General features: G+C 35.3%; 1 protein-coding gene across 5 annotated transcripts in view; it reads left to right on the forward strand.

Moving 5' to 3' along the window:
- Positions 1–26,619, forward strand: part of PDE3B (phosphodiesterase 3B) — a 207,790-nt gene that overhangs the window by 104,381 nt on the left and 76,790 nt on the right. For all 5 annotated transcript variants that reach the window (XM_032241018.1, XM_032241017.1, XM_032241020.1 and 2 more), the window contains exon 2: positions 16,274–16,324. In XM_032241018.1, the coding sequence (XP_032096909.1) occupies positions 16,274–16,324 (51 nt within the window). The remainder of the gene's footprint in view (positions 1–16,273; positions 16,325–26,619) is intronic.

The raw sequence follows: 26,619 nt of genomic DNA on the forward strand, positions 1-26,619 counted from the left end.
AAATGTTGTTTGCATCACAAGTAATATCAAGCTGCTGTATATATCACATCTTGTCTAAAGTTAAAACAAGAAGCTAGATATCCATTCCCACACATTATAGCAGTTATATTTTCTAGATCAAATTATAGTTCTAGCAGCAGTTTTCAAACTAAAATACAAGTTAGGGATTTTCTGTATTTCAAAATCTGTTTAACTGTGCAATCAAGGAACTTCCAAGTAACTGTCAATTGCAAATGAGTATCTACAATGTAATGACTTGCTAAAAGACAAATGTCAGGATAAGAATGTAATATAATTTCATAAATACCTTGTAAGTGATGAATATGCGTAAATAAAATCATATACCTGTGGACTCGTGTCAATATTTGGCAGTGCCTGTCTGTGTGAAAAGACATTTTCAAAAATGAAATGTGTAAAATCTCATTACAGATGAACATTAACAGGTGAACATTGATTTTGATGATAGAGAACACCAACTTTGAGCCCCGATTAAAATGAAATGCTCTTTCCCCAAAAGAATTCCATTCTTCTCATTGGAAGACCCACATTACAAAACATTATATTCACATTATTATATTTTGAATTTCATCAATAAAAACTTTATGAAAATATATCTGTATTGTATTATATAAATATCTACATATTAACCTTGATTTTGCCTCTTGGCCATTAAAGCCTAAAATAGTTACTGTCTGGCCCTTATATAAAAAGTTTGCTAACTGTGAGCTAAACAGTTGTTCATGCTTTAAGTGAGCTCATGCCTATCAAACACAGAGAAATAAGTCTCTACTGGTAGAGTTTTAACTATTAGTGGAGAAAAAATGATTCTACATCATTCCCAGAACAGACTTTAGATGATTATTTACTCCAACTTAACCCAAGTTTCTTATTTTATAATTAAGAATCCAAGGTTTAATGGAAGCTAGACATTGGTATGACTGGAAATGGAACCGAGATATTCTCACTTTCCTTCTAGTGTTCTTTCTAGTGTACTTTGTTTATATGCAAGTGTTTCTGTTGGGAGCTAAGAATGATAAAAAAAGAAGTATGAGTAATGGTGTCTATATTGAGATACATCATAATCTAGTTGGGGAGTACATCATTCAGGGTCCCAGTAAGAATAATACACTCAAATGGACTAATTGAGGATCATTTAATCACAGACTATTTATAAAAGGGCAGAGAGAGTTATGGGAAATAGCCTTTTGCCACCAAAGTCTGAAGAGACAAGGGGTGCTATAGGAGAGGCCCCTCAAGAGGAGCTGTGGCTCTTAGTGGAGGAATCCAACTACTGTCAACCTGCACTGTCCAGAAAGGAGCTGATACCCCACCTGTAAATACCTTGACCTCATTCTCCTCCTGCCCTTTCATCTCCTGCTGGTGCCTCACATAGTCCTAATCCTGCCAAAAGCCATATGGCTAATAACCTTTGAATGGAGTCCAAAAAGATTAGCCTTCTAAGGAAAACTAACATTTAGAGAGTGGATCAGAAGGGACAAATGGAGAATATCCACCACAGAGAGCAGGATTACTTATATGATAACAGCATATAGTAACATATTCGAAGTGCATGAGCAATCTGAGCTTCATGTACTTAATAGCATACCAACACACAAGATATCATTTTTAAGTGTTTTGCATTTTTAAAAGTACATGCTTTATTTGCACAACAAATTTAAATCTGCACCACATTCCTTTTTACACTGACATCTGGAACAAAAGTAGTTCAGTCTAATTGTAGTTCAGTAGTTCAGTTCTGAATTGGTAGTCCACTACTGCTGCTGCGTAAAGTTGTTTCACTCTCTATCAGAAGCAGATGTTGTTTTAAATGGTTTAGAACTCAGCTTAAGTAAGAGGCTAAGTAGTAAGAAGCCTGGAAGGTAAATAATGCACTGCTATTGTTTATCAGTTGAAAATTCATTATTTTCAGATGTTTATAAACTGGCAATTTTTATAGGATAAAAGAGACTTACATAATAGAGATTCTCAATAAAAAGAAATTGTGAGTATTGCAGAATAATATTGTTGTTAAAGTTATGAATTTTGTAGTTAGAGAAACCACAGTTTGATTTTGTCTCTGTTACTCACTTGCCCTTCAAACCTGGGCAAGTTCCTTCGACTTGCTCGACCACAGTTTATGGTAAAAACTAGGACCACCACAAAGTTGTTTCAAGTTTTAAGTGTGATAATGGCATATAGAAATCATGAAATAAATGTTAGTTATTATTAGTAGTGTTCTTAGATTCTATAACCAAAATTTCAAATCCGTAATGGAACAAGTGATATTTATAGGTTAAATCATTCTATAGATATTTATTCAATAATGATTATATGCTGGGTACTCACTCTGGTAGATGTTATAATTATAGTAGAAACAAATCAGATCTCGACCTCCTGGAGGCTGAAGGTGCATAATTTGCATCTGATTATATTAATAATTGATGAATTAGTAGACAGTTCCTGTACTGACATACATGCTGCCAGCCTAATTGGTTACTAGTTATCCTCACTGACCATCAGCATACCAGAAAGACTAGGATAGTTAAAAAATTATTCTTTCTTCAAAATCAAGTTTAATGGCATTCTTATTTAATTTTTTCAATGTATATAATATATTCATACGGTTCAAAAGACAAAAAGTGGAAACAGTCATACACTGACCATTCTCTTTTGCATTGCTTAGTTCTCAACTTATCCCACAAAAGTAACCACCATTCTCAGTGTGGATATATATTCTTTTGGTACATTAAAAAATTGACATATCATAGTTGTACATATTTTTGTGGTACATATGATATTTTGATACTTGCATACATTGTGTAACAATCAAATCTGGGTAATTGGGATATCAATCGCCTCCAACATTTATCTTTTCTTTGAGTTGGGAACATTACAGTTCTTCTCTCTAGCTATTTTGAAATATACAGTAAATTATTCTTAACTATAATTTCCCTATTATCCTATACTAGAACTTGTTCATTCTGGGATTGTTTATTTTTTAATAGTTTTATATTCAAGAATTAGCACAATTTATCATTGTGCTAGATGCTCTAATCACAGTAAAACACTAGACTGTTGTGTATTTGCTTCCTAATAAATGAGCAGCCATTAATACAGAGCAAAGATAATTAAGTTAAAAATAAAAGTATTTAAAAAATCTACTAGAACATTGATCATTGATAGACTTTAACTATCATCCGATTTTCCTTTCTATGCCATTTGGAATTTATAAATGGTGATTTTTTAATTTGTGTGGCACTACCAAAAAGTTCAATGTTTGGGAGAATAAGTTACTTCACATTGAACAGTAGTTAGACATTATGCTCATTTTAGATAGGATTACTTGATGCTTGGTTTTGATTTGTCAGTTTCTTGAGCTTATACATGCCATTTTGTAGTAACAGTCAATTCAGTATTAGATAAATCTTAGATTTTTACTATTTTATGCTAATTTATACATGAACAATTAGTAGTTAATGGTCCCCTACTTTGTAAAGTTTTTTCTCAAAATGTAGTGTTATTTTGTCTGCATGTTTGAAGTTTATTGGAAAAGTTATTTTGCCTATTTAGAGCATAAAAACTTTTAGTACATTTTGTTTTATAAGTTCAGGATACCATGATGATCCCTGTGGAATCTGTGTTTTTTTTTTTTTTTTTTTTTTTAACAGACAATAGCTTCCCAGTTTTCATTTTTAAATCAATTTGCTATTGGGCTAGTATCTTTGTTTGCTTAATTTTAAGCACAGTTACCATGACAAAATTTATTTACTCAGCTAATGCCTAACACTATCAAATATATACTGCTGGCAACTGGACTAATTTCTATCTCACTAATAAAAATCCCAAATAAAAATGGTACATTTTCATTTTAAATGGAAAAAGATGAGTTTATGAATATAAATTGAGTTTTACATTTTTATTTTTGGTTAATTAAAATCTACTTTGATGCTTTTATGTTAATTTTCTTTAATGCCTACGACTCCTAAATTTAATATGCAGTTCTAAAATAAAGGCAAGTCAGCTGGGTGCAGCAGTTCATGCCTGTAATTCCAGCACTTTGAGAGGCTGAGCCTGGCAGATCGCTTGAGCCCAGGAGTTCAAGACCAGTTTGAACAATATGGTGAAACCCTGTCTCTAATGATTTTATACTCTTTTTTTTTTTTTTTTTTTTTGAAATGGGGTCTTGCTATATTGCCCAGGCTGGCTTTGAACTCCTGGGCTCAAGTACTCCTCCTGCCTGGTACTACAGGCATTCACCACTTCACCCAGCTGATTTTGTACTTCTCGACAAAGAAGGAATAGTAAATAAACCAACTTAGCTGGAGGGGAGTGAAGAGGGCTTTGCAGGCCATCGCTGAAACCTTACGCTTTTATTCAGGTTGAGATGAGAAGTCGCTGGAGAGTGTTAAGCAAAGGAGTAACATGATGTGACTTAAGCTTTAAAAGGGTTGCTTTGATCTGTTGAGAATTGATTCTTCCTGGGCAAGAAAGGGAGCAAGGAGTATTTAGGAGGCTTTGGTAATAATTTGGGCAAGAGAGTGTTCTGGCTTAGGCTAGAATGGGAGCAGTGAAGAAATGGTAAGTGTTTATATTCTGTACATATTTTGAAAGTAGAGACAACAGGATTTTCCAGTGTGATGTGTGAGAAAGAGAGGAGTTATGTTTTTGGCCTAAGGCAAGGCCATGATGGGATTGTCATTAACTGAGATGAGGGAAGACTATGGGGAGGAAGATCAGTTTTGGACATGTTAAGTTCAAGATATCTATTAGACAGCCAACTGGAGATGCTGAGTAGGCTATTGGATATATAATTCTTCAGCTCAGAGAAGAAGATACAAAGTACATATACATTTGTGACTCATTAGCTAATGAAGGTATTAACACCCACAAAGTTAGGTGAAATAGAAAAGAGAAGAGGTCCAACGCCAGAGGATGTCACAGCAATGTTAAAACATCAAAAAGGTAAACTAAATAGGACTCAGGAGACTGAGAAATAGTGTCCAGTGAATTAGAAAGAAATCTGAAGAACATAATACTCCAGAAGCCAAGTGAGAAAAATAATTTCAGGGAGGAACAGTGTTAGATTGTGTCAAATGGTGATGGATAAAAGTATGAAGAGTGAGACTTGACCATTGGTTTTAACAACATTAGAGAACTTGTCAAGAACAGATGTAATGAAAAAGTGCCAAAAACCTAATTAGAGTCAGCTTACGAGAGAATGAAAGGACAAGTATTGGAAACAACCAATACAGACAATTTTTGTAGAGAAATGAGATAGTGCTGGGTTTAAGTATGACCATGATAAAGGGGTATGTATGTGTAGTGAGTGTGTGTGAGATGTGAGAAATTGAATTATTTAGTAGAGAAAAAAATGATGAGAGAGAGAGATTTGCTGCTGAAATATCTTCAAGTAGGGAAGAGGAAATTGAATCTACTACATTTATGGAAAAGTAACTGCAGGCTGGAGCTCAGACAGTTCATCTGTTGTGACAGAATGAAATGCCAGGTATATGGATACAGATACTGGAAGGTATTTTATGATTTGATAAATAAAAACAAGGTCTAGGTAGATACTTTCCATTTTTTGAAAGAAAGGTCTTTAAAAAATTATTACCATTTTAACATAGTGGAAAGGAATGAAATTGGAGGGAGATAAATGTGGGTTTAGATTTTAGCTCTGCCAATACTAGCTGATATGTGGCAGAACTTAGTTACAGTGCCTCTATATTATTTAGTGGCCCAGCAAGAAATAAAATTCATTCAAAAGTGGTTCAAATAAAAATGCTTTAATGAAGAGTCTACTTTGAGAGAATGAACAGAGTTAAGGAACGATCAAGACATGGTAAGACAACTGGAAACTAGCAATTATGGAAAGCTGTTACCTCACCTGGAGCTGAAGAGGCAAGAATGGACATGGTATTTTTAGTTTAGTATTTGCCAAAGGTATGAAGGAAGGACCAGCTGGTAAGAGCTGTAGTCATGGAGGAACATAGTTGTTGCCAGAGACAATGGTACATAGGCGGGGAGGCAGCAGAGAAGAAGTAACCTTGATCTCTCTCTGCTCCTCAAGTCCATTTTTCTGCTATTAACCCCCTTTCGCTAAATATAAGCAGAAACCATCTGCAAGGCTGTGTACATGTTGCAGAATATAGGGTTCACCATCCCTAGGGTCCAGAGAAGGGCAAAAGATGGATGTGGGAGACAAATGCTGAGAATCACTAAGCCTCGGCCGGGCATAGTGGCTCACGCCTGTAATCCCAGCACTTTGAGAGGCTGAGGTAGATGGATCATAAAGTCAAGAGATCAAGACCATCCTGGACAACATAGTGAAACCCTGTCTCTACTAAAAATACAAAAATTAGCTAGGCGCAGTGGTGTGCGCCTGTAGTCCCAGCTACTTGGGAGGCTGAGACAGGAGAATTGCTTGAACCCAGGAGGTGGAGGTCACAGTGAGCCGAGATCGTGCCACTGCACTCCAACCTGGCGATAGAGCAAGACTCTGTCTCAAAAAAAAAAAAAAAAAAAGAATCACTAAGATCATTAAGCCTCAACTTCTCCGTATGTAAAGTGAGGCTACTGCAAAGTTGCTGTGATGTTACATGTGCTGACAAGCACTGGCTACATTATTAGCATATAGTAGTGTTTATTAAATGGTAAATATAAGGTGCTACAGCATAATGGTTAGTCCTTAAAGCTTTCGAATTAGGCAGATCTAGATTTAAGTTCTGCCCCTGTCACTAATCATGTAACTTTGGGAAGTCTTTGTTTTGTCATCTGTAAAATGGGGAAATAAGGCTTACCATAGAGAATTCTAGTAAAGATGAAAAGGGACAATATATAAGTGCCTAACATAGTGTTGGTACACAGCATGCAGTTTAAGTCACCATGACCATCATTGTATTATTTGACTAGAAAGAATAGTAAATGACATCAGTTTCCAAGTAATACTAGTCTCCTCCCCCTCTCCCTACACTCTTTTTTTTCTGCTTCTCAGTTTTTCTGAATAGGGTTATTTCTTTGTTACATAGTGCTCAAGGTTACTATCTTTGCACTTTAAACAATTAGAAAATAGGAGAGAGATCCAAGATGGCTGATCACTAGCAGCTCGGGATTGTAGCTCCCAGTGAAAGCGCAGAGAACGAGAGGACGCCACACTTTCAGACGAATTTTTGTTGCTCACAGACCAGGAGATTCCCAGCGGAGGAGCCCCATGGGTCACCAGCGCGACTCTTGTGGCTGGCGTGGCGGTTTTGCCGGCGCCTCTGTGCGGTGGTTCTTGGTGCAGAGTCAGAAAAGCACCATCATCTTAACGCTGCTGTTTTAGCTGGTGCAGTGGGTTGCTCAGATTCCAGTGCTGGGAATCAACATGCTGGACGTCCACTCAGAAACCTAATTAGAAAGTCGGTAATTACAAAGACGACAGACGGATAAATCCATAACGAAGGGAAGAAACCAGCCTAAAAAGGCTGAGAATACCCAAAATCAGAATGCCTCTCCCTCTACAGGGGATCACAGTTCCTCATCAGCAATGGAACAAGGCCTGATGGAGAAGGAGTATGTTCCATTAACAGAAGTAGGCTTCAAAAGATGGATGATAAGAAACTTCTGTGAGTTAAAATAACTTGTTTTAACCCAATGCAAAGAAACTAAGAACTTTGAAAAAAGGTTTGACGAAATGCTAACCAGAATAGACAATTTAGAGAGGAATATAAGTGAATTAACGGAGCTGAAAAACACAACACGAGAACTTCGCGAAGTATGCACAAGTTTTAACAGCCGAATTGATCAGGCAGAAGAAAGGATATCAGAGGTCGAAGGCCAACTTAATGAAATAAAACGAGAAGACAAGATTAGAGAACAAAGGATAAAAAGGAATGAGCAAAGTCTCCAAGAAATATGGGACTATGTGAAAAGACCTAATCTACGTTTGATAGGTGTACCTGAATGTGACAAAGAGAATGAACCCAAGCTGGGAAATACTCTCCAGGTTATTATTCAGGAAAACTTTCCCAACCTAGCAAGGCAGGACAGTATTCAACTCCAGGTAACACAGAGAACACCACAAAGATATTCCTCAAGAAGACCAACCTCAAGGCACATAATCATCAGATTCACCAGGGTTGAAATGAAGGAGAAAATACTAAGGGCAGCCAGAGAGAAAGGTCAGGTTACCCACAAAGGGAAGCCTATTAGACTCACAGCAGATCTCTCGGTAGAAACCCTACAAGCCAGAAGAGAGTGGGGGCCCATATTCAACATCCTTAAAGAAAAGAACTTTCAACCCAGAATCTCCTATCCAGCCAAACTAAGCTTCATAAGTGAAGGAAAAATAAAATCTTTTGTGAACATGCAAGTACTCAGAGATTTCATCACCACCAGGCCCGCTTTACAAGAGCTTCTGAAAAAGGAACAACCAGTATCAGCCTTTCCAAAAATATACCAAAAAGCAAAAAGCATCAACATAATGAAGAATTTACATTAACTAATGGGCAAAACAGCCAGCTAACATCAAATGGCAGTATTAAACTCACATATGTTATTATTAATCCTAAATTTAAATCGACTAAATCTCCCAATCAAAAGACACAGCCAAAACCAGTATGCTGCATCTAGACCCATCTCACATGCAAGGATACACAAAGACTCAAAACAAAGGGATGGAGAAAGATTTGCCAACCAAATGGAAAGCAAAAATAAATAAATAAATAAATAAATAAAAAGCAGGAGTTGCAATTCTTGCCTCTGATAAAATAGACTTTAAAGCAACAAAGATTAAAAGAGGCAAAGAAGGACATTACATAATGGTAAAAGGATCAATGCAACAAGAAGAGCTAACAATCTTAAATATATATACACCCAATACAGGAATACCTAGATACATAAGACTTATAAAGAGACTTAGACTCCCACACAATAATAGTGGGAGACTTCAACATCAATATTAGACACATCAACGAGACAGAAGATTAACAAGGATATCCAGGACTTGAACTCAGATCCGGAACAAGTAAACTTAATAAACATTTATAGAACTCTCCACTTTAAATACACAAAATATATACTCTTATCAGTACCACATCACACCTAATTACAGATGTAAATGAAATATTGGTTGGCTGTTTGTTTATTATTTTCTTCCCTCATTTTTTTTTCCTGTCTCGATTATTAAGCACAATTATTTGCATAAAAGAGGTTTTCAATACCCATTTTTAGACTGCATTCTAGCCTGGGCAATAAAGCAACACTCCCGCTCTCTCTCCCTCTTCCTCTTCCTCTTCCTCTTCCTCTTTCTTCCTCTCTTTATAATTCTTTTTTTCTTTCTTTTTTTTGTGAAAAAAAAAAAAAAAAGAGAAAAAGAAAGCAAGCATGCACGCTCACTGCGCCAGTTCAGACCTGCTGTCCTATAAACTGCATTTTCCTGTCACCCTAGAGTGAAAAAAAAAAAATTAGAAAATATAGCTTTAGTTAGCTTAACTTTTTGGCTACTCATTTGTTTTGTTTTTGATTTATGTTCGCTAAATACAATCAAAGAGTTAAGTGGATTTTTTTTTATTGGGCCTAAGCTGGAAGGCATAGAAGAAGCTGGAAACACTGAAATTCAATCAGTTTAATTAGCATAGATTTATACGTGAAACTCAAGTAAAATGTTATCAAGAATTAGGAGAATACGGGATGCTGTAACAGTTAATTCAGAGCCATACGATAGTAAGTATTCTTTTAAATTTCACATATTATAACAGTTCTGTACGTTTGATTTGAGGGCACATACATGTTTTTCTTCTTGGCTATGTAGAGAACAATGAAATAAAGCCTCATTGACGTAATTGAACCTGATAACATCTCCTGGTTGTGCTGCTGATGTTTCACTGTGGTTTTGGTGGTTTTTTAGAGCTCCGTAGAGCATGTTAGACTTAGAAACATATTCAAACAGAAATTTTTATTAGGATTCAACTTTTTAACCATAGAGAAAAAAATGAATTTAAATAAAGGCACAGTCTTCTGTACACTTAAATCAAATCAGCTTAAAAATTTTTAATAGTATGCATTACTTAGAGAAGTTACTGTTCCTTAATTAGTTTTGAACAAATAACCATAGTATGAAAAGAAATAATGATTTCTGGTGGTGTATTATATATTAGCACAGAAGGAAACAGATAAATATAATAATGGAAGCCCCTAAAAACAGCAAGTTAAAACTTTATCCTTTTACTAAATGATGTCTTATAGTTTTATAGAACTAAATTTTTAAAACATACGATAGCACTATAACTTTTTCTTTTAAACTGCGATTAAAAAATTAGCTTTATTTTTAATTCTTTAAGTTATTTACAAGATCTACTTTGGTACTGGGGTTTAGCTGCCTAAAGTTTTGCTGACTTGGAAACAATGTGCATCAGAGCATTTACTGTCTACTTGGAAGTATAAGTTTAAAAGAGCTACATTTTATTATACAGGAGGAATGAGTGCTTCAACCAATATTTCTTGAAACTCTTAATATACATGTATCACCAACTATGCATTCAGTATGCATGGTAGCTACCCACCAACTTAAGGTAAATGTATAAAAAAGAATTCATCACAATTTTTGAAAACTAAAAAATCAAAATATTTTATATCAGCATACATTATTTGCAATATTAAAGGTATCTATATATGTTTAGCTCAGTGTTGAGTAAATAGGCTGCTTGTTGTAAGTACATTCTATATCATATTTTTTTCTCATCTCTATTTCTCTTGAATTGGAAAAATCCAACCAAAATTATAATTTATGAGGAAAGGCAGCAGGGGTTTTTTGGCTGTTGGTTCTGAATACTCAGATTAAACATGGACTCCAGAATTAAGAGATTGCTTACTGAAGACTCAAGGCTGGTTCACTTGCTAAATTGGTGGACATTATCATACTTGAAAGTTTAAGAAATAGAGGCTTTTGCATTTTATTGAAAAAAAGCACTTTTTGCTCTTTACATTTTTTATTTGCTTTTAAATATTTTTATATTTGCTCAGTTTTTTCACAGCACACTGAAAACATGTATACTCTATCCAAAAATTGAGTGCATGTACATTTACGCAATTTCTTTAACATTGAATTATACTCAGTATAATAATTTTAACCACCAGCCCCTTTCTGTGAGGAAAAAAACAACAGGGTATATAGATTTGCAGTTAGTGTAGCACTCATTGCTTAGCAAAGCTTTTGTTTGCTGTACAGACAACTGATTTTTTTCTCTCAGGACTGATTTCAATACATGTTTCCCAGTCTGTATCATAGTTTACAAAATAAATATTAAGTAGGAAAAAAATCACCTTTTGTAGTATGTGTTTTTCAGAGGTAAATGCATAAAAAGTTGTCTGCTATTTCCTCATGTATATTACACATAAACCAAGAGCTGATTTGGACTCTGTACTTCAGTGCATTTATCCAGCAGTAAAGTACCTGTTCTTTCTTTCAACATAATGTTTATCATTTGTGTGGCTGATAGTTTATAAATCTCTTAGCAATGGTCTATCTTTTTTTATGCTCTTGCTATGCAGAGCATCGAATCTGAATGGTGTCTGTGTAGTTTTTGTCTCTTTTAGGAACAAAAATCTTCAGTTTCATGTATGAAAGTATTTTGTGCTTATTCTAGAAAAAGTGTATTCATTTACCAAAGAGGTTTTTATATTTTGTTTGAAAACTTTCCATAGCTTCATGTCACAATTTGATAAAGTTTCAAAGTAGACAACATGCAGAAGAATATAGGGTAAATGAATTACCAGTCAAAAAGCAATCCAGCTTTCAGATAGTTGCTGTTGTATGTCCTAGTAAAATTTTTGTTTTTATCTCTGTGTGGTATTATCACATCTACAGATTTATATTCTGTTTGCATTAGCGTTCTGTTCTTGATTTAGGCTTAACGTTTTTTCTGAGTTGTTTATGTTACCTCTTTTTTTTTTTTTTTAATCAATACCTTAGGCTTTAGAAAACCAATTTTGAGCCATTTATTTATTTTTTTTGATTGGGAAATATAATGCAACACAATGAGAAGAATGCAAATTTAAAAGATATAAATAATATTCAAATGACATGAAAATGCTTTAGGTAAGATGATTGTTCTTTTTTAGAATAATACAGGTCTTAGAGAATCTTTTCAGTTTTTAAGAATATAATGTTTTTAAGATAATAATAGGATTTCTGTGGAAATCAAAATTACCCTTATATTTTATAATTATGAAATATATGCAAACTAAATTGTTTCCTTTTTTCCCTCTAAATATTCCAGGACACTGAGGAACAACTAGTGACTGACATCATAATTTGATAAATAATAACTAATACTCTTACTGTGTCCCAGTTCAAAATTTTATCTGTTTAAAAAATATATATATTTTGTGTATAAATATATGTAATCTAATATTATAGAGACACTTAGCAATATTTTCATTAAGTATTTGCTCTTTGCATATTTCTCCCTTTATCCTGTCATTAGTTCTTCCACTGTCGGGGATTTTTCCTATCAAGTACAAACATGCTTTAGAATCTACTACGTTAAAAAAAAAAAGTATTATTCCCACATTTTTTTCTAACTATTGTTTCATTTCATTCTTGCCTTTACAGCACAGTTTTTCAAGAGTTTTCACTAGTCACTTTCTCTACTTCCTTACCTTCCTAAATTCATCTTAACTTTTAATTAAAGCCAAACAAGTATTTATGAAATATGCATAAAGTATAGAGACTAAAGAAACAGACACCATCAACCCACCATTACTATTATTTTTGAACATTACCATTAACATTGAAGTTTCCTGTGTGTCACTCCTGGATCTGGCTTACTCCTTTCTCTTTTAGAGATAATCACCATCCTGAATTTCTTTACAGTTTACCATATGTTTTTATTCCTAATAAGTATATCTCAATATGTATTTCATTTTGAATGAGTGAAGTTATACTTCATTATCTGTCTGTGACTTGCTTTTCTTGTTCAATGTTTGGTTTCTGAGATCCATCCACATACTATGTAGTTGTATGTACTTCATTAATTTTCACTGCTGTATACCATTGTATGAATATACCAAAATTTTTCCATTTTATTGTTGATGAACATTTGGATTGGATCTAGTTTTTTTGCTACTCCCTGGACCCTGCAGCTATGTGCATTCTTTTTGTCTCCTGTCAAACTGTAGCAAAGGACCAAGTTTGGGTTTTTCCCTGATCTGTTGTAGATTGATGCTTTTGTAAAATACACTAAAAATGTCTCACCAATGTCAAATTGCTATAAAATTATATGAACCTTTACTTTGAATTTTTGTATTTATCTTGTTATGGACCACACTTTGAATACTGCTCTAAGATGTGTACCTAACTGTGGAATTCCTGGGTCATTCATCTTCTACTACTTATGAAGAAAATTGTTTTCTCAAAATCACTAATATTCTAGTTCAAATTACACAGAAGGCAGTCTGCTAGCTCTTTGTGGCTTTCTCTGTATCTGTTTTCAATACCTAGTATGAAGGGGATTTCACACTGAGACCTGCTGCTTTAGGGTAATGTAATTTTCATCCTAGAGAAAGTGACTACACGTAAGATTGGGCTGTTGCTTAAGAATTTATTCAAAGCCAGCCTAGTGAGCAAAAGTGAGAGAAAACTATGATGATGGGATAAGGGGCCAGCAGGAGTGAATTTATTGAGGGAGATGGTCTGTAATATTGTAATACTATAGTATTGTAATACAAAATGCTACAGTAGAGAGATCTAAAGAGAGCAAGCAGAGAAAAAAAGCATTGTACACAGTAAGATTTTTGGAGACCTTTTTTTTTTTTTTTGAGACGGAGTTTCGCTCTTGTTACCCAGGCTGGAGTGCAATGGCGCGATCTCGGCTCACCGCAACCTCCGCCTCCTGGGTTCAGGCAATTCTCCTTCCTCAGCCTCCTGAGTAGCTGGGATTACAGGCACGCGCCACCATGCCCAGCTAATTTTTTGTAGTTTTTAGTAGAGACGGGGTTTCACCGTGTTGACCAGGATGGTCTCGATCTCTTGACCTCGTGATCCACCCGCCTCGGCCTCCCAAAGTGCTGGGATTACAGGCGTGAGCCACCGCGCCAGGCTGGAGACCTTTGAGAGTCCAGTTAATATAGGGTGTACATTCCTTCTCATGTTAGCAGGCTTTCTTCTGCATAGGCAGCCTTGTAATTGTTTAAATGCATTAGGGAAATTTCACAGCATATAAGCTAAGATGGGATTGCTCTTATAAGCAAGCAGCAGGACTACTTTATATCAGTGTTTCTCCACTGTATTTTCATTACAACCCCCAACCCAGGTTCATATGTATATATATATATATTTTTTTTTTTTTTCCCCAATTGTCTACCCCTTTATGTAATTTTACTAAGAGTAATGAATCAGGGAAATAAGGTATACAAGTATTTGTCTCTGTTTGATGGTATCATTGTGGAAGAAGTATAGAAGTATGGATCAGATAATAGTACAGTTAGGCAAGTTTGTAGATTGAGAATGCAAATTAATTCATTGATGCCTGTCTCATAGGTGATTTTTAGTGACACATTGTATGGCTTTGTTTTCACTCCTGTCCTATTCTAGACATTTATTCATGAACTTAAGAAAACATCAGATTTAGGGATGTCATGTTAATGGGAGGAATGGAGAATAGGGTAGTTGACATTCTCAATCTCCAAAGAAACTGACAGGCTAATATAAGGGCAGAAGTAAAGTATTGCAGTTGGGTCTAAAAAGCCGTATTTATAAGAATAGAATGGAGGAAAATGGATCATAACAATAAAGGAACTTAGGGATTTAGTTTATCTTAACCTTAAGGAGCATTTTTAGGAAGCTATTAACATCTTAATTTGCAATAATTAGTGTCTCTAGAATCTAGATTATATACTGATTAAATCACAACCTGAAATAATTATATCAGGATCTTTTTAGGACCATATAAAATATTGCTTAAATTTAATGAGCATACCTTAATGTGGTATACTTTGCATGTAGTTACACCAGAACCATTTTGTGGGCACTGGTTCATGAGTCTTCTAAGTGATTGTATTGTGTCTGAATATTCTTTGTGAAGAAATAGATTTTTCTTCACTAGCAAGAAAGAAATTATCTTCTGCAAGGATGTTGATGAGGAGATTGTGAAAATGATAATTGACAGTTTTTTGAGTGATTAAGCATGGGTGTATTATATAAAATATGAGTCAGCAAACTAGTCCACTAACCAAATCCTGCCAGCACCCTGCCAGTACCCTTTGAGCTAGTTTTTTTTGTTTCATTTTAAAGGTTTATAAAACAAAAAGCAAAGAATATGCCATAGAGACCTTAGGTAGCGTGCAAAACCCCAAATAAGATCTTTTGCAACCAGAAAACTTAAGCCTGAAGGGCAAGAAACAACACAAATAGTTCAGTATATAGAAATTATATGATTATATTATAGATTAACTGGGCTGATATTCAATATGGTTTGAAAGTTACATACAAAATAGCTGTTACAATGAATTATTTAAGCAAAAGGAGAAGACCTATATATGAACTCAGTAAATGTCAAAGAAATTTAGAATTGATGATAGTTGGCAGTTATAGCTTCCTAAATTGAAATTAATTTTATCTCCTTGGTCATAGTGACTTCTATATTGGATTGGGAAGCAGCCAAAAAGCTTGTTAAGAAGAAGTGCAGGGAAAAACTAGCCTGGGACTAAAGTTACCGCTGATAGCCCAGGCAATCAAGGAGACAGACAGGAAAACAATCGCTAATTATCTGAGTATCAAAAGTGGTATGGGCTGCTTTTTATAAATCCATTCCTTTATACTTAATGTAACCCCAAGGACAGCAAGCTTTTCAAAATGTTTTTGAAGTACCTTATTGGTAAGAAAATAGTATCACTTATTTGACAGTGGTTTTAAGATGAATGATGGGCCTTTGGGGATGGTGGGGAGGCAGAGAATATCTGATCGTATGTAATTTTTCTTATATTTTTAGTAACAATGTGATTTTGGATTTATATTTTCCTTTTTGTGGTCATAAATATTTGAAGGTTAATATGGCTTGTTTTAGTCACTTTACTGTGGTAGTTCTTTATTCTTTCGATTTCTCAATTACGGATTGTATTAATTAATGAAATATTCTATCTAGAGGTAATTTTTATTCTCACCATTCCAATATCTCTTCCAGATTTTGAGCTATATTAGATAATTATAACAGAAAATGCTGCATTTTGTCTTCACATATATTTGTTTATTTATTTCTGGTTTGTAACCAAGTTTTCTTTTTTTCCCCTCCAGATGATTCTTTGGGATTGGGACTTAAAGCAATGGTATAAGCCTCATTATCAAGTAAGTATAAGTAATATCACTAACTAATATCTGTGATGAAACTTTTGACATTTAAAGTTACATTCACAATATTTCTATGCCATAAGATTTTCTTTAGCTAAACTAATAAGTTAACCAGAACCTTCATTGAGGTAGATTTTTTAAAAATACATTTTAATTTTAAGGGAAAAAGAAAATGATAAAAAAGCAAATTTATGTAAATTGTTATGAAAAATATTGCTTATGTTGTCTGGGCTCAGAATCAACTAATATTTCTATATTAAGGATGAGTTTTTTTTCTTTTCTGATGTGGACCACTGATCTATAAAGGAGAAAAAATAGATTGAAGGCCATATCTGAGACAAAGCAAAGCAATTGTCAAAATATTTTATTAGGGAAGTAAAGATACCCAACTTTCATTTTTTTGGTAAACTTTTTATTGAATTACAACATACATGCAGAAAAGTATACAGCTCAATTTTCACAAGTTAAACATCCCATGTAACTAGTATTGAAATGAAGAAATAGAATATTACCAGTATCTCAGAAGTCTCACTTATGCCAATTCCAGTCATTACCTATGTCCCCAAAGATAACTCCTGACTTCTAGTAATTAGTTTTGTTTATTTTTGAACTTTATATATACACAAATGGAATAATATATGTACTTTTTTAAGATTAATTTTTTGAACACCTAAGTAATATATGTTTATGTCAGGTAAAATGAAAATAGAAATAAAAAAAGAAAAATCACTCATAAAACATTAAGTAATAACTGTGTTAACTTTTGTTGTGTATCTTTATTGATCTTTCTCATTATGATGAATGTATTTGTATATTCTATAAAAATTGTATTATTATGTGTCATATGCTGTTTCAAAACCTGATGTTTTGTCACAGTAATGGCTAAACATTGGTAAATGTTAAATCATTTTTGTTATAGAAATGTTATACATTTATTATATTTATTTAGTAGTTGCCGAACACTAATTTTTAAAAAAATGAATGTTCCTTCGAATAGCTGATTTTTATTTTTAAACTATGAATGGAATAACCACAATAGCCCATAAAAATAAAACCACAGTAGCCCATAAAAATATTCTCTGGACTTTGGTGAGTAAAATAATGTAACTATTGCAGTCATATGAAATCAAGGAGAAGGCCACGTCTTACCTAAAAGGAATTGGTTCTTTGACCTACATGTTGGGCTTCATCATCATTTATATTCACCAAGATCCTCAGTTTTTAATTAAAATAATATCTCAATTACTGATAAAAATCTAAATATGCCTTATAGTCAGAGTGGACTGGTGTGTGTTAGGCACCTCTATCATTTTTCCTTTTCTCTCTTTCCTTTTCTAATCTTCATAAAAAATTGAAGGACATGGTGATTCATGCCTGTAATTCAAGCATTTTGGAAGACTGAGGTGGGAGGAGAACTTGAGGACAGCAGTTCAAAATCAGCCTGGGCCATGAGACCCCTGTCTCTACAAAAAATAAAATAAATAAAATTATCAGGGAATGGTGCGCATCCCTGTAATTTCAGCTACTTGGAAGCCTGAGACAAGAGGTTTGCTTGAGTTCAGGAGTTCAAGCTTCAGTGAGCTGTGATCACACCACTGCATTCCAGCCTGGGTGACAGAGTGAGACCCTATTTCATAAATCATTTAGCTGAAGAATTCAGCATCCTCAAAGCCCCCAGTGCTCCCTTTCTAGTCATCAGCTTTCTGCAAGCATTATGTCACTCCTGATTTTTGCCATTACAACTTAGTTTTTCTTGTTTTTGAATTTTAAATAGATTGAATCCATTATGTGTTTTGTTTTGCTTTTTTCCTTCAAAATTTCACCTGTGAGATTAATTTATATTATAGCACATAGCAGTAATCCATTTTCATTCTAGCTATTATTCCATTGAATGAATCTACTGCAACGTATTTATTCTAGACTAGATGGACATTTATTTTATTTTCAGTTTTTTGGCTATTGCAAGTAATGCTGTTGGCACACTCTTGATGTCTTTTCTTGGGTATATATTTTGGAGTGAATTGCTAGCCATATGCATGCATATGTTCGCTTTAAGTAGATAGCACTAGATAATATTTTTTTTCTTATTTTTTTTGAGACGGAGTCTCACTCTGTCACCCAGGCTGGAGTGTAGTGTCATGATCTCAGTTCAGTACATCCTCTGACTCCTGGATTCAAACAATTCTCCTGCCTCCGCTTCCTGAGTAGCTGGGATTACAGGTGTGTGCCACCACACCTGACTAATTTTTGTATTTTCAGTATAGAGACGGTGTTTCACCATGTTGGCCAGGTTGGTCTCGAACTTCTGACCTCATGTAATCTGCCTGCTTCAGCCTCTCAAAGTTCTGGGATTACAGGCATGATAATTTCTTGAAAATACAAAAAGTCTTATTAACTTTTACCTAACCATCAGCAATGTGTGAAAGTTCCAGTTGTTTCACATCTTTGCCAACAGTTGGTGGTGTCTCTTTTAAATCATTCTGGTAGCTGTGTCACAGTGTCTTGGGTTTGAGTAAAGTCATGAGCTCCATAACAACATTTTGGCCAGTGATAGACTGCATATACAATACTGGTCAATAAAATTATAGTGAAGCCTATGTAGAAACCTGTCAATAATAGATCCTGTCGATGCATGACTGTATTTGTATTTCACTAATGAGATGATTCAAGAGCCTTTCATATGTTAACTGGGTATCCAGATATTCTCTGCTCAGGTCTTTTGTCCAGTTTTCTATCTTTTACTTAGCAATAAGTAGGAATTCTTTGTGTATTCTGAACATGTATATATGTAGTTTTGTGTGTGTGTGTGTGTGTGTGTATGATACATGTATTTATGTATCTATTATTTATATATATATTATTATATATATATAAATATATATATATTATTTATACATATATTAATATGTATTGAAAAAATTTTTTCCCAGTCTGTGGATTATTATATCTTTTGATGAAAATACTCTATATTTTAATGTAGTCCCAATTTATCAGTCATATACTTTGATTAGTGATTTTTTTGTGTGTCTTGTTTAAAACTCTGTCTACCATCAAGGTCATGAAGATTTTCTTCCGTTACTTTCTAGAAGTTTATTTTTTACTTTCAATCTTTAGACTTATAATGCATCTGGAATTGATTTTTCTGTATGATGTGATATATATCTCAAGATACATTTTTTTCAATATGTATTTCCAATTGACCAAGTTCCAGTTTTGAAAAAATAAACATTCTTTCTTCTTTGCACTGTATTGTCACCTCTGTTGTAAATCAAGTGACCATATATGTGTGGATTTGTTTCCAGACTTTTTGTTTTTGTCCATCGATCAGCTTGTCTGTTCTTGAACACTGATACCATATTCACTACTTCAATCATTGCAGCTTTATAATACATCTTGATATCTCACAGTATAAGTTTTTCAGCTTTGTTCTTAAAAGTCATCTTGGCCATTCTTGGTTCTCTGTGTTTTCATACAAAATTGAGAATAAATTTTACAATTTCCATGTACAAAAAAATCGTGGAAGGATTTAGATTGATTATTTTACTGACTTTATCAATTTAGTGAGAATTACATCTTTATAATGTTGAGATCTTCAGCCCATGAATATGGTATTTTCACTTATTTGAGTCATCTTTATCTCTATTACGTTTTCAGAGTGGAAGTCCTGCATATATTTTGTTATATTTATTCCTAGATATTAGATTTTCTAATATTGCAAAGGAATTGTAAAAAAGGTATCAATTTATTTAAAGTTTATGTTTTTAATAGTTTATGCTGCTTCATTGAAATTCAGGTGATTTTTTAATATATTCATCCTTGTATCCAGGAACCTTGCTAAATTTACTTATTAATTCTAATAGCTTATTTGCAGATTCTTCGAGTCTTTAAGTACACAATAATATTATCTGCAAAGATGGATTTATTTATTTATTTCCAAACATGTGCCTTTTTTTTCTTTTTCTCATGTTATTGTACTGTCTAGGACCTTCAATGCAGTGTTAAATCGAAGTGGTATGAGTGGGCAGCCTTGTTTTTGTTCATGAACTCAGGGAGAAAATGTTCAACATATCACCACTAATGTTTTTTGTAGATACCCTTTAGCAGATTAAGGAAGTTTTATTCTAATCCTGCTTACTAAGGACTTTTTTTTCTCTTTTTAAGTCATGAGTGAATGTGGAATTTCATCAGATGCTTTTTCTGCATCTATTCAAATGATTCAGGAATTTTTTTCTACTTATTCTGCTAATGTGGTGAATTACATTGTTTAATTTGTGTGTTAAACCATCCCTGTATTCACAGATAAAGTAAATTTGATCGATTGTGTTTTTTTTTTAAAAATGTATCATTAGATTCTGTTTGTTAATTTAAAAAAAAAATTTTTGAATTTGTGTTTATGAGAGAGTGTTGGCCATAAATTCTTACTTTTCATAATGTTCTTGGCATTATATTGGTATCATGGTTATCAAGAACCTTGATACCAAAATAAAATAAGGTGGGATATTTACATTTTCTATTTTCTTGAAAAGCTGGGTAAGATTAAGAATTGATATTTTTTCCTTTAATGTTTGGAAGAATGCTCTGGTAAAGCTATCTCACCTTGGAGGATTTTTTTGTGGACAAATTTTAAGTTATGGATTCAATTTCTTTAATAGTTTTAGTGCCATTTAGGTTTTCCATCTTTTCTTCTAACAATTGAATTACTTGTGTTTTTCTAGGAATTCCTTTTTCTGTTGTTGTTCCTTCCAGCATTTGTGAGACTACTGAAAGCCCTATTTTAATTTCAAAATAGAAATCTTTTTGAGGATGTCTACTTGGTTTATTTCTCTCTTGGCCACTAAATTAGCAAATGCCTTTAGAGGAAAAGCAGGTCTGAATTGAAGCTCACTACTTTGTTTTTCTCATCACTTTGGGAACTTGTTTGGCCCTCCCTGTTTTCATAGCTCTGAACTCCAATTTTGGTCTCCCAGCCCCTTGGGCTTATAGATCTGTACTGTTTTCTGGCCTCTTTTGTGCTTCTCATCCTCTCTGCTCTATGCAGGTTATGACTCAGCAGAAAATTCCTAGAGGGAAAAGAGTAGAACAGAATGTTGTGTTTCTTTCAATCTTTTCTCTTAATTCTGGGTTCTTGGCCTTTTATGCCCTGGCTGTCTGGTTGTATTTTGAAGCCTTGAAATGTATGCTGTTTATATTTTTTTCAGCTTTTCTAGTTGTTCTAGACAGAAGAGTTGGTCTGATACAAACCAGTCCCTCTTAACTGGAAAATTAGGCAAGCCTCTTAAGGCATTCTGAACCTATTTCTTCATCTACACATTGAGATTAATACCAGTTCCCTAAAAGGGCTGATTAATATGTGCCTGGTACTCAATAAAAATGTGAGACAATATTATATAAATTTCAACAATAATAAATACTAAGCTGAACTTGTAGTGTAAGGCAGGAATCAGCATTTTTTTCTTTAAAAATCCAGAGAGTAAATATTTTAGTGTTTGTAAGAAACAAATGGTCATTGCTACCTTCTGCTGCCCCTACTGCTGTTTCTCCTTCTCTTTTTCCTCTTCTCCTTCCCACTCCTCTTCTTTTTCAATAACCATTTAAAACACAAAAACTATTCTTAACTTTCTGTACAACAATCAAGATTTTGTCAAATATAAGTGAACGGGAGATAGGAATTTAAGTTCAACTTTTAAAATTGCAGCAAATAATTTAAATATATAATTTAATCTGACGTAGATTATCATATCACTCTATCCTTGCTCACTTCTCTCCTGTTTCACCCAGAGTAAAAGCCTTTGTCATGTATGTTAAAGAACTTACACAACTGGTTCCCTCCTTTACTCTCTTTTACTTCTCTCTCTTTGTCTTCTACTACTTTCTCCTTTAGTTACTCTTTCCAGCTTCACTGCCTTCCTTGTTATTTCCCAAACAAGTCAGACAGGCCTCTGCCTCAGCTCTTTGCACTTGCTAGTCTCTCTGCCTGGAATGCTTATTTCCCACACCTTGTCATGTCTTTATATAAGCATTGCTTTCTGCATACCCTAACTATCCTCTTTAAAGTTGCACTGGGTTCTATCACGTCTTTTTTTTCCTTAACTTACTTTATTTTCTTTTTTCAGCAGCCTGTTCAAAATCTATTATATACAATCCTTTATTACTCATATTACGTAGGTTGGAATCCAGTATTCTCAAAAATTTGGTCCCAACATGCCCTTCCAACCTGTTTTTCATTGCTCTCTTATATAATTTGTACTTTAATAATTTCACGTTTCCTGTACAGCATTATTTTACCACCTAAAAATTGTATTTTACCACTTTTATACTTTTATTTATACTGTGTACATTTTGTGCAGTACACTCCCCCAGTACATTTTTGTTTTGTTTTATTGTAAACAGTTATTCTCCCCTAACATTTATAAATATAATCCTACCAATTTTTTAAGGCCCAGCTCAAATGCTACCCCTTCCATAAAATTTCTGTTACCATCCAAATGGAAGTTTTCTATACCTCTTTTGAACTGTGATGCCATTTTGTCTGTATTTTTATCTCATCACTTTCTAATAATAATAACAGTACTACTTTTACCCTTAGTTATATATACTATTCATTACTTTATATGCTTTGCATGTGTTACCATATTTGTCTCTTTTCCTTCTTGCTAAGTACAGTTATTAACTCTGGAAATGATGTAAGAGGTAATCAAGTGAGAACTGTGAAAAGTGGAAAGAGGAAGGCAGACTGGCTAGGGACCCTAGTACAGGAGAAACAACCAGTGCCAGAGTCTCTTACGACTCATACCCAACAGCAAAAGGTGGTCTAGGCCTCCACTCTCAACCCGACAACATAAGGTGACACAGATAAGCTCATTCTTTCCCCCAGATTAAACAAGAGTCCTGCCAACAACACTAAGCAAGGCTGGTGGCTCTGGCATGGGAGAATTGATTTGGAGTCACTGGCAATCAGTGGCCAGGGAGAAGCATTCTCCATCCCTCCTGAGCATGAGACTTCCCTTCCCCACTGAGAGATAACTGGCAAAGGGGATATCCCTACAAATGCCTAGCCCAGAAAGTGATCTTTGTTCCTGTGCCTGGACACTCTGTTCTCCCCCGACAAGGTACCAGATGACACAACCTGAGGAAGCTGTCTTTCCCCCAACCCTAAGGCATGAATATGGGCTAGTGGGAACCCTAGGGGCACCAAAAAAAAAAAAAAAAAAAAAAAAAAAAATCAAACAGACCAAAATGATTGTGAATGCTTTGAAAATTAAATTGTCATCAGAAGGACAGCCCACAAAAGTAGGCCAGGGCCTGCATGATAAACCTAAATGAGGAGGCTGCCTTTTAATGTCAAAGATTTCAGTAGACCTAGAGTCTTGTAAGTTGTAGCCAAAATATTGAGGATAGAATAAAAAATCACCCATCATACCAAAACCAAGAAAATCACAACTTGAACAAGAAAAAGCAGTGACAGCCCTAAGATGAATCAGATTTGGAGTTATCTGGCAAGGATTTTTAAAGCGAACATCATAAAAATGTTCTAACAAATAATTACAAAGTGTCTTGAAACAAATGGAAAAAGAAAGAAAATATTAGCAAAAGAAATATTAGTTATAAAAAAGAAACAAATGGAAATTATAGAGCTGAGAAATAAAATGATAGAAATTTAAAATTGCTGGATGAGATGAATAACAGAGTGATGACAGAAGGATAGAATCTGTGAGCTTAAGGAAAGATCAATAGAATTTACCCAATTTTTCACAAGATAGAGAAAACAGAAACAGAATGAACAGAGCCCTAGGGACTTGCTGGGCAGTATCCAAGAACCAACATTTGTATTATTATTGTTTGAGAAGGAGAAAGAGGGTGCAATTGAAAGAGTTTTGAAGAAGTAATGGCTGAAAACTTCCCAAATTTAGCCAAAAACATAATCCTACAGATTCAAGAAGCTTTCTGAAGCCCAAATAGCATCAACTCCTTAAAATCTACTCTAAGACATGTCACAACTTGTGAAAGCTAAAGACAAAGAAAATATCTTAAAAAGCATCCATCCAGAGAGAAACAACACATGACCTATAGGGGAACACCAATTTAAATAATAGCAGATTTCTCATTTAAAACCATGAAAGCCAGAAGGAAGCAGCAGAACACTTTTGAAGTGCTGGAAGAAAACGGCTGTGAATTCTATATCCAACAAAAGTATTAGTTAAGAATGAAGAGGAAAATATTGTGAAATGAAGGAAAACAAAATGAATTTGTCACTAAGAGATTTACCTTGCAAGAGAGACGAAAGGAAGTTTTTTAAACCAGGGATCACCAACCAGCACTTGTCTGTGGCCTGTTAGAAAGGGGGCCATACAGCCAGAGATGAGCAGTGGGCAGATGAGCATTCCCGCCTAAGCTTTGCCTCCTGTCAGATCAGCTGCTGCTTTAGATTCTCAACAGAGCACAAATCCTATTGTGAACTGCACATGCAAAGGATTTGGGGTTGTGCATTCCTTATGAGTATCTAAGGCCTGATGATCTGAGGTGGAACAATTTCATCCTGAAACCATCTCCTCACACCCCCACCCAGCCTGTGGCAAAATTGTCTTCCACAAAGCCTATCCCTGGTGCCAGAAAGGTTAGGGAACCACTGCTTTAAACAGAAAGGAAGTTATAAAAAAAGAATCTTGGAGTAACAGGAAAGAAGAAAGAACAATGACACGAGAAGTAATAGTGTGAGAATATAATAGACTATCCTTCTTGTGAGTTTCATGAATCATATTTGATGATTGCAACAAAAATGATCACATCATCTGATACTCAAGACAAGATAATTATACTTAAAAGTAGGCAAGGTAGAGACCTAACTGGTAGTAAGGTTTTCACACTTCACTCAACGTAGTAAAATGTTGGTACCAGTAGACTGTGATAAGTCACATATGTACATTGTGTTGCCAAGAGCAACTGCTAAGAAAACTATATAATGTAATACACTCAAAAACTCTATAAATTAATCAAGATGGAATCATAAAAAAGTTTCTGTAACCCCAGAAAAGCAAGAAAAAACAGAGGAACAGGTCTTTAAAAGCTGTTGGCAAGATGGCTGAACAGGAACAGTTCTGGTCTGCAGCTCCCAGCAAGATCAATGCAGAAGGTGGGTGATTTCTGCATTTCCAACTAAGGTACCAGTTCATCTCATTGGGACTGGTTGGACAGTGGGTGCAGCCCACAGAGGGCAAGCTGAAGCAGGTGGGACGTCACCTCACCTGGAAAATACAAGGGGTTAGGGAATTTCTCTACCCTAGCCAAGGGAAGCTGTGAGAGACTGTAATAGGAAGAATGGTGCATTCTGGCCCAGATACTGCGCTTTTCTCATGGTCTTTGCAACCGGCAGACCAGGAGATTCCCTCTGATGCCTACACCACCAGGGCCCTGGGTTTCAAGCACAAAACTGGGCAGCCATTTGCGCAGACACTGAGCTAGTGGCAGAAGCTCCCCCCCTCCCCAACAGTGACACCTGGAATGCCAGCAAGACAGACCCTTCACTCCCCTGGAAGGGGGAGCTGAAGCCAGGGAGTGAAGTGGTCTGGCTCGGCGGGTCCCATCCCTATGGAGTGCAGCAAGCCAAGATCCACTGGCTTGAAATTCTTGCTGGCAGCACAGCAGTCTGAGATAGAACTGGGACGATCAAGCTTGGTGGGGGGAGGGGCGTCCACTATTGTTGAGGCTTGAGTTGGCAGTTTTCCCCTCACAGTGTAAACAAAGCCACTGTGGAAGTTCGAACTCGGCAGAGCCCACTGCAGCTCAGCAAGGCCTCTGCAGCAAGACAGTCTGTCTAGAATCCTCTCTGGGCAGGGCATCTCTGAAAAAAAGGCAGCATCCCAGACAGGGACTTATAGATAAAACCCCTATCTCCCTGGGACAGAGCACCTGGGGGAGGGGGTAGCTGTGGGCACAACTTCAGCAGACTTAAACCTCCCTGCCTGACAGCTCTGAAGGGAGCAGCGTATCTCCCAGCACAGCATTGGAGCTCTGATAAGGGACAGACTGCCCCTTCAAGTGGGTCCCTGACCCCTGTGTATCCTGACTAGGAGACATCTCCCAGTAGGGGCTGATAGCTACCTCATCTAGGAGAGCTCTGGCTGGCATCTGGTGGGTCCCTCTCTGAAACAAATCTTCCAGAGGAAGGAACAGGCAGCAATCTTCACTGTTCTGGAGCCTCTGCTGGTGATGCCCAAGCAAACAGGGTCTGGAGTGGACATTGAGCAAAATTCCAGCAGACCTACAGCAGAGGAGCCTGACTGTTAGAAAGAAAA

This window comes from Sapajus apella, unplaced genomic scaffold, assembly GCF_009761245.1.
Source record: "Sapajus apella isolate SASKATOON/1434 unplaced genomic scaffold, GSC_monkey_1.0 scaffold47, whole genome shotgun sequence".
In the NCBI taxonomy this organism is placed as follows: domain Eukaryota; kingdom Metazoa; phylum Chordata; class Mammalia; order Primates; family Cebidae; genus Sapajus; species Sapajus apella.